This window comes from Ceratina calcarata, unplaced genomic scaffold (assembly GCF_001652005.2).
Source record: "Ceratina calcarata isolate Rehan_Ccalc_2016 unplaced genomic scaffold, ASM165200v1 scaffold235.2, whole genome shotgun sequence".
Classification (NCBI taxonomy): domain Eukaryota; kingdom Metazoa; phylum Arthropoda; class Insecta; order Hymenoptera; family Apidae; genus Ceratina; species Ceratina calcarata.
In genome coordinates this window covers 607,121-617,906 of record NW_017145399.1, presented here as the reverse complement: position 1 = coordinate 617,906, position 10,786 = coordinate 607,121, and the positions used below count along the sequence as shown (strand labels likewise).

Here is a 10,786-nt window from a genome sequence, read left to right as displayed (position 1 = left end):
TTAGGCGCATCGCGCAGCTCGCGCAGCCACTGCGCAACGAGCCTCGCTGCCAGTGCTAGTGCGACAACTGCGACAGTGCGCAACGTGCGCAACGGATCTAATTTTGTAAATAAGCGTGTAAAGTGTTTTCTAACGAAGAAAATGAATAGTACATTGGAAAATATTAATCCAAGATTGTACAGAAAAGCGGACGAAAGGGAAGTCACTGCGAACGATGAGGATGAGGACATTGTAGATGAATTCGACGCTCGGGAAATTTTTGGTACGTCTCGACCGTGCGTTAACCTTTTAAAACGTTTATTTATGAAATATAATTTACAGATTTGATCAGAAATATCAATGATCCCGAACATCCTTTGACATTAGAAGAATTGAACGTGGTAGAACAAAGTTTAATCGAGGTAATGTCCACTGTATATCAATTGTAAGTATTCAGGTGCGAATAATTGATAATATTTTATTCCAGATCGATAACAAGGCAAATACAGTCCGTGTAATGTTTACTCCAACAATACCACACTGCAGTATGGCAACTTTAATCGGTTTATCAATTAGAGTGCAATTATTACGTGTTTTGCCTTCAAGATTTAAAGTTAATGTAGAAATCACACCAGGCACTCATATGTCAGAGACAGCTGTAAATAAACAATTGGCTGATAAGGAAAGAATAGCAGCAGCACTTGAAAACAGCCATCTACTTGAGGTTGTTAACCAGTGCGTCAGGATGAAGTCTTAACAGTAATATTACAATTTTTATAATATATTATAGACTTTATTGACATATGATAAAAGGGACAGTGTGACTCACCTGACCTTAGTGAGTGATAATTCACGATGTGCATTAGTATGTGATTTATAAATTGTTTTAAATGTCAGTGAATTGAATACTCCGGGTATTTTATTTTTATTCACCTAATGTCAGAATATTCTGATTAAAAATAAGAAAACATTCTCGGTGGGATAAAAATGAAACACTGTTAGAACATTAACAATTTGTTGATCTTGTTGATTGTTGAAAAATAAGTTGACATTTATTATTCAACTCTGAATTCTTATAGTAAGGTTTTTACAACTAATTAAATAGATAAATTGTATCTACAAAATGTTTTACAGAGAATGTCATTTTTTTACTGCTGACATCGTCGTCGCTTTCGGGTTGAATTTGTATGTCTTCTGTACCAGACCTTTACCAGCCCGATTAAATTGTATCCTATCCGCGCGTGCATGTTGCGCCAGCTTGTTAGACAATTTCATGTTCGCCCAAGCTGAAAAAAACAATTGTGAAAAATTAATATCGCTCACTTGAAAATTGCGTTGCATTTCGAATATAAATATGTCTCGTATTTACAATCGTTGAATGATTCGGAGAAGGATTTCTTTTTGTTGATATCAGATGTCACCATTTCCGGATGTTTTATGTAAGCCGGAATATTGAAATACTTTTTTACTTTCTCTTTTTTCAATGCTTCATTTTGTGCTATGGTTATGAAGTTCGAAGTGACCCAATGGCACAAAACTGCCTGAAATGTGAACCGTTATTTTAATATTTCGATCTATAGCCGATTCAAATATTTCAACGTTTGAACGCAAACACTGTTACTTACGCCAGGAAACCTCATTCCAAACAAGAATGAAATGATAGGCAATCCCCTCATAAGATATTTTAGTATTGGAGATATTTTCGCTGAACTCGCGTTCTTCATTGCATATTCGGCAACAAAAAACATTGATACAGAAGTGCATAAGGGTAAAATATAATACGGATCAGGTACAGTTAAATCCGTAAACCAATATATTCCACCGTGTTTTAAACTTTCCACGGGTAGATTGGTCATTCCTCTTAAAGCAATAAATATTGGTACATGAACGCCTAACTGTTAAAAGACACAGAAACAGACGTGCTTGATCATTTAAAATTTTCAACACTGTTGCACGCATAATCTACATACCCTTATAAAATTCGACGTTGGCATAATTTTAACCTCGTTATTCTTTAACAATGTTTGTAATTCATAAGCATATAACGCGGCTGAAAAATGTAAATACAATGCATTTCTTTTGTTTAATTAATTGTTATCTAAGTCATACCTTCTTCTACATTTCCAGCATTCCTCGCCTCAGTCAGTTTGGTCTGTATCTGGACCATTTGTGGTAAAACGTTCTGCAGTTTAGCATTGTTCTTCTGCACATCCAAGGTGAGTGGAAACGTTATAATTTTTATAAGTACCGAAGTTGCTACAATTGCTGCCCACCATGGCATATCAAAGGTTACGTGCAGCCATTCAAAATACCACTGTAGAAGCCCAACAGGGCCCCACCCACCTAATCCTAAACTCTCAAACGTAGGTTCACCATTTGCACTTAGTTTAATAGCTTCTACTATTTGTTCAGGTATCGGTACAGGTGGATCTGTGCGAAATATAGAATTACATATTTAATTTACATGTGAAATATTATGGTACCTTTTGTACTAATATTTTGTTACATTACCTGGTATTTCATTTAAGAGATCCTGCGCTGGTGTAGCAGTACTAGTAGCAGCTACTTCTTGCGTTTGCAATGTTGCTGAATCTAAAGATAAAACACAGATTTATAAAAGAGCAGAGTAAATCAAATATGATGTTAATACCTGAGGCTGTATTTGAGACAGGAGTAGTTGATGTTGGTGTACTTGATACTGGTGAACTCGATGCTGGTGCACTCGATGCTGGTGTACTCGATGCTGGTGCACTCGATGCTGGTGTACTCGATACTGGTGTACTCGATACTGGTGTACTCGATACTGGTGTACTCGATACTGGTGTACTCGATGCTGGTGTACTTGATACTGGACTTGAACTAGATGTTCTTGCTATGCTTTCCTTCACCGTTGTATTAACTGTACTTTCGTATCGTACGAGGCAGAATCCGCAAACTTTCGAATTATCATGAATATTGAATAAAAGATCCTTTTTTAAAGGACCTTTCATTGAGTTACACGCCAAGCGACTGAACTGGCATTCCGTTATTTTCTAAATAAGTTCGAATTTGCAACATTAAGATATTTTAATTATATTAAATATCCAGGTTATAACCTTATGAGAATGACTATTTTACCTGAATGCTTAGAGTTTTGTTTAACAACTTTCGTCCAATATGTACAGGTAATCGTGGCAACATGTTTTTATCTGTGCACTAACAATAATCGATTCTATATTACGATAAAACAAGCATGAAATATTAAATCTTCTGTCTCGTGTGCACGTTTGCATTCCGGTACTGTCCGGTACACATTTGCACTGTTACGCAGACTACCAGTATTGGGACACTACTACTGTTCTAAATAAATGCTCTCGCGCTTCATAATTGACTCGCCACACTGTAGATGACTCTGCGAGTTCAATTTGAAAATTTATTACATTTTCACGTTGTGGTAAATATAAAGAGTATTTGAATTTGAAATTATTCAGGCTAAAAATAGATGATTCAAACAATTCAGTCTGAAAATAGTAAAACTAACCAGGTTCGTAACACTCAGTTCAAAGACACCATATTCAACCGATTTAAATCTTGTTTTTCCACAATTTTAAATTTCACAGTGTCGAATAATCAATTGCCAAAATTCTGTAGATGACTCTGCGAGTTCAATTTGAAAATTTATTACATTTTCACGTTGTGGTAAATATAAAGAGTATTTGAATTTGAAATTATTCAGGCTAAAAATAGATGATTCAAACAATTCAGTCTGAAAATAGTAAAACTAACCAGGTTCGTAACACTCAGTTCAAAGACACCATATTCAACCGATTTAAATCTTGTTTTTCCACAATTTTAAATTTCACAGTGTCGAATAATCAATTGCCAAAATTCTCAATGTCTTATATAGAAATAAAATGTAAAAAATACTGAAGCTTCGTATTGAAAATTTGAAATAAATATATGGGAGAAGCTAGGAATTTAAAAGGAATTTCGTCTTTACGATAATTTGCAAATTTCATAAAGATCGAGTTAGAAAAAGAGGATGGTATTTCGTTAATCAACTGCAGAGAATTTTCTGCTCTTTCACGAGCTCGAGAGATTCGAGGTGCCTCGCTAACAGAACACTAGCATTACGCTGTCAGTGCCGACGACTCGCTATGATCGAATCTGCCGCAATGACATTCAGTTTACGGCTTGGGACCGGGGTTATTAAGACAGACCTACTATTTAAGTCCCTCTTCGGTTTCGTCTCTGGCCCTCCCTCCGTCCACCTCTTGACCACGTAGCACGACGTAGCCCCTTTTCAATCAGGTTGCGTTATCCGTCCGTGGATCGGCCCTCTCTCTCTCACTCTCTCTCCTCCTCTTTGTTGATTCAAAACGATAATACATGGCTGCGAGAGATTTCGTATGAACAAAAACAGAACGAAAAAAAGAACGGGGGATCGTGAAAAGACGGCGCGGTTCTAATTACAGATTCACATTGTCAGCAGAAGTCCCTAACCGGCCCGGCTTTTGGCACCGGTTGTCAATTTCTTCACGAAATAATTCGGTAACGACTCGCCTCATGGATGGTGCAACAGACCGCCACGTTGTTATCCCCATCCGCCGGTGAACGCGAGTCCGCAACGTTCAATTAGACGCCGGTCAAATTATTTATCCGACTTGCTTTCAATATTGCTTTGATATAGTCGCCAGAACGGCTGGACTCGCGGTGATTATTAGGCCTAACGAGAATACAACGTGTAGTCTTTCGAACCCCTTCAAGTTCTCGCTAATCGTTATCCGACTTACGTGACTCTACAAACTTCGAAATTTGTACGAGAGAGACAACGGAACAGAGGCCTAGGGCTTTTCCCTGAGGTACTCCGAAAATCTAGCGTCGATCGTGCAGAAGATCGAAGATCGCTTCCTGGACACTTGGACAGGATTGACCACTTTACGCCTGGGTAACAGGTCAGCCGGAGCGAGAGGAGATAATGGGATCGACCGTCCCCCGAAACCGAAAGGGACAAGATAGTGAAGCTGTCACAGGAGAGAGACGACACCGGGTACGGTCCTCGTGTCAACGTCGTATCGCGATCCCTTTGATCGCGCCGATAAAACCCTTGAACGGAATTTTCGTCGTTTTCGACGGTAATCTTGATGAAGACCATAATACTTGGACTAGACCGAGCGATAGAAAAGAAGCCGTGTATTCATTATTTACAGCATCGCTGCTTCATTAATTGTCGTCGAGTTTTACTCTTATAACATGACTACATGTCAACGTTTCAAATCTTATAATATAATTAGGAGTATTTCGATAAATTCATAGTAGCGTTTCAGAAATGCCAATCAGTGGACTGCGAATTGCACTAAAATATTTGCGTTAAAAATGTGCATTTTAGACAAAGATTTTTTTTATCATTCGAATAATGCATTCACGTTTGATTTTTTTTTTAATAATCTCACGGTGCGTTTGGATTTTCTGTATATTAAATTCTTGTATAATCGCATAAAATCCGCAGTCTACCCATCAACAAGGTCGATGCTTGTCTATGACAAATTGCGTTCGAAGCGACCCAACGAAACTTCGATCGATTCCCTGGCGATATTAACAGCGCGCGAGCCGAGCGTTCGCCAATTATCGCGAAATTTGCCCATAGCCGGCTGCTTGCGCACACGTGCTACGGTGCGAGAGTCGTTAATGAAGATCGACGAACCGGCAGCTGTTGTAAATCAATTTTTAATTCCGATGCCGCGCCGATTTGATCGTCACGTCGTAAAAGTGTTGCTAATACCGCGAATAAACGTCGACAAGTAATGCGCGACGTGTTTTCTGCCCGATATTAATGATTATTATCCGTTGTGGCACAACTCCCGGGAAGAGCTTTACTGCGTTCACATTCAAACAGAGACGGTATTTGCAGTGTGATTCTCTGAAGACCCGTGATTTTCAGTGGGCAATCCAGAGTTATAGTCAGAAATGCGAGGTATAGGAAGAAGCTTGTAAAATCCGGGTGCCTCAGTAAAACGGGACAGAACCCCTATTGTTTAAGGGCGAATGAGCAGGCCATTCGTAGTTCGTGAATAAAATCGAGGGGTTCTGAACGACCCGTCCCATCGACCGGCAGGTATTTGGGTCTATGGGAAATAGTGGCGATTTTCGTATATTACTCCGTAACAGTTTTAAGTAGGAGAACTGGGTTTTATTAATACAAAGGTTCGGGAATTGGATTCCTCTTAAGATGGTGTGTTTCCGATCCTCGAGGAACCGGTCAGGTTGTAAGAACCGCCCCGAACACGTACCCCAAACGATTTCCGATGAAAAGTCTCTATTCACCGTCGCCGGCTCTTGAATGGTCGGCGTCTGGCGACGTCTAGGACACGAAGGTGCTGCTGGTAAAAGAACGAGGATCGTGTCCCGAGCTATCTTTCTCTTTCTACCCTTCGGGCCACTTTAAACGTCTTCATGAGTTTCGGCTGTTAACACGACCGTGGAACCAGGTACCGGGGTTTCTTTTTTAGATGTCTGCTTCTCTAGTATCTGCGGGATCTCAGGTGGCTAGCGTCCTGGCACGCATTCGTCAGGGACAGATAAAGTCGTGATTGGACAGGAAGTACGGCACGGTGCAGGCGAAAGAGCCGGCCACCGTGTTTCTCGTTCTCGTTCCCTCGATTATGGGAGACTGGTTCTTTGGCCTGAGGTCGGTCGAAGTATACTGATCGACTCGATGTCGTGAGAAATCGTTGACTTCTTTCAACACCTCGTCGAAGACGGACAGAACACGGACTAAGTGTTAATGACGAATTTGAAACGTTTACTTATTATATGAAGTTCGCTTAATGAGAAACTATTTTGAACGCAGATGCGGCTAACGACTTCCTCAAAATAATCTGGAAGTCGTCAAACAGGATCAAAGATCGAGCGATTAGGGTCATAAGAGGGAAACAATAGTCCACTTTCATGAAATTATGCTAAAAGAAAAGATTCAGCTGGTCTGCTAATGGGTGCAATCTGTTCTTCTTGTATATCGGAGTCATCGGACGCGCTTTTTCCTGATAGCTGGCAACTTTAAGGCTCTTTTGTTATTTTCCCTTGCTTATGGTTCTCGCGTGTCGAGATACGTAATGGTGTATATGTACTATGTAAAGAAGGATAATCTAACAGAAGGAGAGAGAGAGATACGTACGTGTCTCGTTGCAGAGCGCAGGGTTCGTGTACGATCATAATGTGCAAAAGGAAATCGCCTCGCTTTAAGGTAAATGCTCGGGAGTCGGGAGCGACGCGACGTGTGCGTGCCCTGGCTGCGTGTGAACCACCACCGGTTTCCTTTCATTCACTAAAGTTTCTTCATCGCGAATGTCGCACGATTGCTGCGCTCGATTATCGTTGTGCGAGCATCATCTCCGTGGAAAAAAGGTGTTCCCTCGCGGAACCGATCCGCGGTTAACGGGATCGTCTGCAAATTCTTACCGAACACGCATTTTGATAATCGCATTAGTTTTGCAGTCTCTTGAATGTTAAAATAGCTTAGCCTGTTAGCTTAATAATTCAGATTTCGCGCATTTACTTGTATCATAACGAGTAGATAAAAATCGGGTCTTAAAAGGTCAAAAGTTGGCTGCGATTCGGTAAAACCGATACGCGGTTAACGTGCGAAACAGGGAACACGAAATGCGAACGAAGCCGCGAGATTGATCGCAGGATTGTTTGGCGGCCGGGAGAAATTGTTTCCGATTAAAATTTTATGAGCTCGTCCTGGTTGTTGCGTTTTATTGTTTGTAAAAGCGGGAAATGTAGTTCAGCGAATCGACTCTGAGCCCGATTGTAACGCGCACAGAAATTCGTTGTGGATTCATTCGTAATTCGTATCTCTCTCTAGTTAATTTTGAGGTGCGAAATTTTCGTTGCTATGCTTCGAACATTGTGTTGCGAAGAAAATAAGAAAACAAGTGTCGATATAAAAAATTTTTATTTGTGCATTTATATTCTTACAAGGTTTCATTCGGTTATAAATTTCAGTGTATCCTTTTTGTTAGACTTATAAAGAGAGAATTCTTAACATGAATTACTGTCAAATTTAACTTGATCCATGAAAATTCTGGAGATCGTCTTGAATACGTCGATGAAAAATGTAGTTCGCGTGACTGAAATTCGTGCGCGTGGGACAACGGGGACCGCGAAATTCGCTCGCGAACACACGCCACTTATCGTAATACGCTTGCTTAATGCTCGTCGCGAGGAGGTGCTCTCGCGTGTAACCATCGCATAGGAGCTTAGGAGCGTTCGTGGGACCAGAGAGACCTCCCTCTCGCGATTCGTCGGCGCGCGAGGATGTGCATCGAGAACATTCCCACAAATTGGCAGTTCGAGCCAAGCGGGGAAAAAAAAAGCGGCAGAAAATAACGACGATAATACAAAGCGAGCCGGGATTAACGAACGAAAACAGGAATTCGTTTGTTAGTTCTGCCGTTGCCGTTGCACGGCCCGTGAGATTCCGGAGTCCGCGAACGGGGTAACAGGTAACCCTGTCTTTGACAAGAATTACTGTTAACGACAGAATGTTTTCTTTGCCTTTTTTCTAAATTAGAGCCGCTCACGTCGACTAGAAATAGTGGGATCACTAGACAAGTAAAAAGATTAATCTTGGTCGTTCGTATAAATTTGATCGAACTCGAATTTCCAAAGGGAATATCATTCTGGGACGTTGATCTGTAGGCTACCGGCTTTCGGCTTCGAGCAGGCTTGCGGCTTGTTACGTTATGGTTATACCCGCGCACGAAGGCCGGTTTAACTTCAACAACGGGCGAACCGTGTGTTATCGCTCACGTGCCCGCCGAGATGAGGTACGTAAGCGTGCACGTATTATGAATGCGCGTCCGCGACGATGCGGATGAGCATTATGCATTATTATTACTATCATCATCGCGAGGCGTGGTATCGTGCGGCAGGTGAGGCGAGGAGGCGTGGCGCCGGATGTGTATATATCATAGAAACGTATGCATTTCCGGTGGACAGATCTAGATCGATCACCGAGCTGCTTTTTCGCTCTCCTTTTCTCTCCTCTTGGCGGCTGCTGGTCGAAATTACCTGCTGCTCCTTACTTTTTTCAAGCACACAATTAGAGAACGGAAGAATCTTCTTATCTTTTAGTCATCAGGCAATTTAATCAAATGTCGTCAAATCATCTTATGAATAAAACCAGCTTGGAATAACGAAATATAAGGTCGTGCGAAAGATTCAACAGGACGCGACGGGATGTTCTTCTACTTAAATTGTAATGAACAGATTTAAAAGAAATCGATTAGCGAGTAGTCGGGTAGAAGAGTAGGGGGAATAATTAGCTAATTAGACAGGGGTGTACGCTACGGACACGTGTTAAACGGTCAGGCTGAAAGGACAGTTAAAGTCAAGGATGTTCATTTTCATCAACGGCTGCGGCCGATTTTATCAACCCTTGCGAGCTGTAAATTAATGACGAACTGCTTGACCTTGCTTCCAACTATTCTTACCTACACCGCGCCGTAACGTTTTATCATCGTCCGCCGATCGATCCGTCGCATCGTATCACGCATAAATTAACTCCGCTATTAATTAATTTGCAACCACACCGGGACGCATTGTACATCGTGATACACGATATTGTAATATAATCAATTGGACGCCGGCGGACGAAAGGGACGTCATTAACTGTTGCCGATGATTAATCGAATTCAAGGAAATTAAATCATCGCACACCGATTGCTTTAGACTACACGTTGGATATTTTCGTTCTTCTGCCTCGTCGTACTCGTGTGACGTAATTACAATCGTTACATTGAAAACTGTTCGGATTCGTAATTGGAATGAAATTGTATTATCGGAACGAGACATTTTTCAACGACGAATAGTAATTAAATCATTTGTCGCCTTTCGTTTCGAACATTGAAATAATTGATTTACATTTAAATTGCTCTTCATGCTCTGTTCCGAGCTCCAAAAATGATTTCTGTTTGATCGTACAAAAAGCGATGTCCTCGATTTTTATACATGGTATTAGATACTTTTATTAAACTGTACGCCTTGTTACCCTTCGCGTAAACTGAGGAAAAGTTTCGTTTTAAAAACGAGGAACACGATACTTGGAATAGTCGTCGAGCAAGGGCTGTGAAAACCACTGATACCAGATCGGAAGGAGAGAGCGAATATGCATATGGTGTGGTATGGAAAGATGAGCAAAGTCAGGGCACGGTGGCTCGTAAATTTCCCGCGCACTCGTGTCGCTGGATGCGGTAAGCCGTGTAATGCCCGGGAACGGAGCTAGGTACATAGGTATGGGGATCGCGCGCATAAAAAATGAGCGAACTCGATGCATTAAGCCGAGTAATGGGCGCGTTCGGAAGGAAGGGAAGCATAGGCGCCGCAGCCCGAAGGTGTAATACGCCATGATAAAGTGGCGCGTCTGGCCGGTTCCATACAGAGCTGCAAGGATACGGCTTGGCCAGGTTCGCGGGCGCGTATCCTTGACCATCGTCCGACCGAGTTCTACAGCGCTACAGCGTTTCTGAGAAAGCGTGTCGCTGACTGAACTTGCTCGAGTAAATTAATTCGACCGATTCGACCGGCTCCGGCAATTAAACAGCGCGATGTCAGTGTGCACAGATAAGTGAACGCCTCTAACGGTGGCCCCTCCGATATTACATAAATAATTCATATATTATATAGACGTTGGAAGGATGCGGAACGCGCCGCGCCGAGTAATTTATACGCGATCGTGAATCGAATTCAGCTGGCTGCGATTAGATTATTAATTATGGAACGCATTAGTGTACTTATGTAACGTTCGCGCGAACGCCGATGTCGG

General features: G+C 41.7%; 2 protein-coding genes across 2 annotated transcripts; one reads left to right on the top strand and one right to left on the bottom strand.

Annotated features, from left to right (window-relative positions):
- The first annotated feature begins 48 nt into the window (after window positions 1–48).
- galla-2 (MIP18 family protein galla-2) lies at window positions 49–887 on the top strand. Its single transcript, XM_018020777.2, has 3 exons — window positions 49–262; window positions 322–401; window positions 467–887. The coding sequence occupies exons 1-3, from the start codon at window positions 142–144 to the stop codon at window positions 734–736; spliced, it is 471 nt and encodes a 156-aa protein (XP_017876266.1). The 5' UTR covers window positions 49–141; the 3' UTR covers window positions 737–887.
- A 118-nt stretch (window positions 888–1,005) lies between these two features.
- Window positions 1,006–3,303, bottom strand: OXA1L (OXA1L mitochondrial inner membrane protein). Its single transcript, XM_018020776.2, has 8 exons — window positions 3,097–3,303; window positions 2,630–3,011; window positions 2,491–2,571; window positions 2,089–2,409; window positions 1,950–2,029; window positions 1,605–1,874; window positions 1,349–1,520; window positions 1,006–1,265 (listed from the first exon to the last, which is right to left on the bottom strand). The coding sequence occupies exons 1-8, from the start codon at window positions 3,157–3,159 to the stop codon at window positions 1,120–1,122; spliced, it is 1,515 nt and encodes a 504-aa protein (XP_017876265.1). The 5' UTR covers window positions 3,160–3,303; the 3' UTR covers window positions 1,006–1,119.
- Between the last annotated feature and the right edge of the window lie 7,483 nt (window positions 3,304–10,786).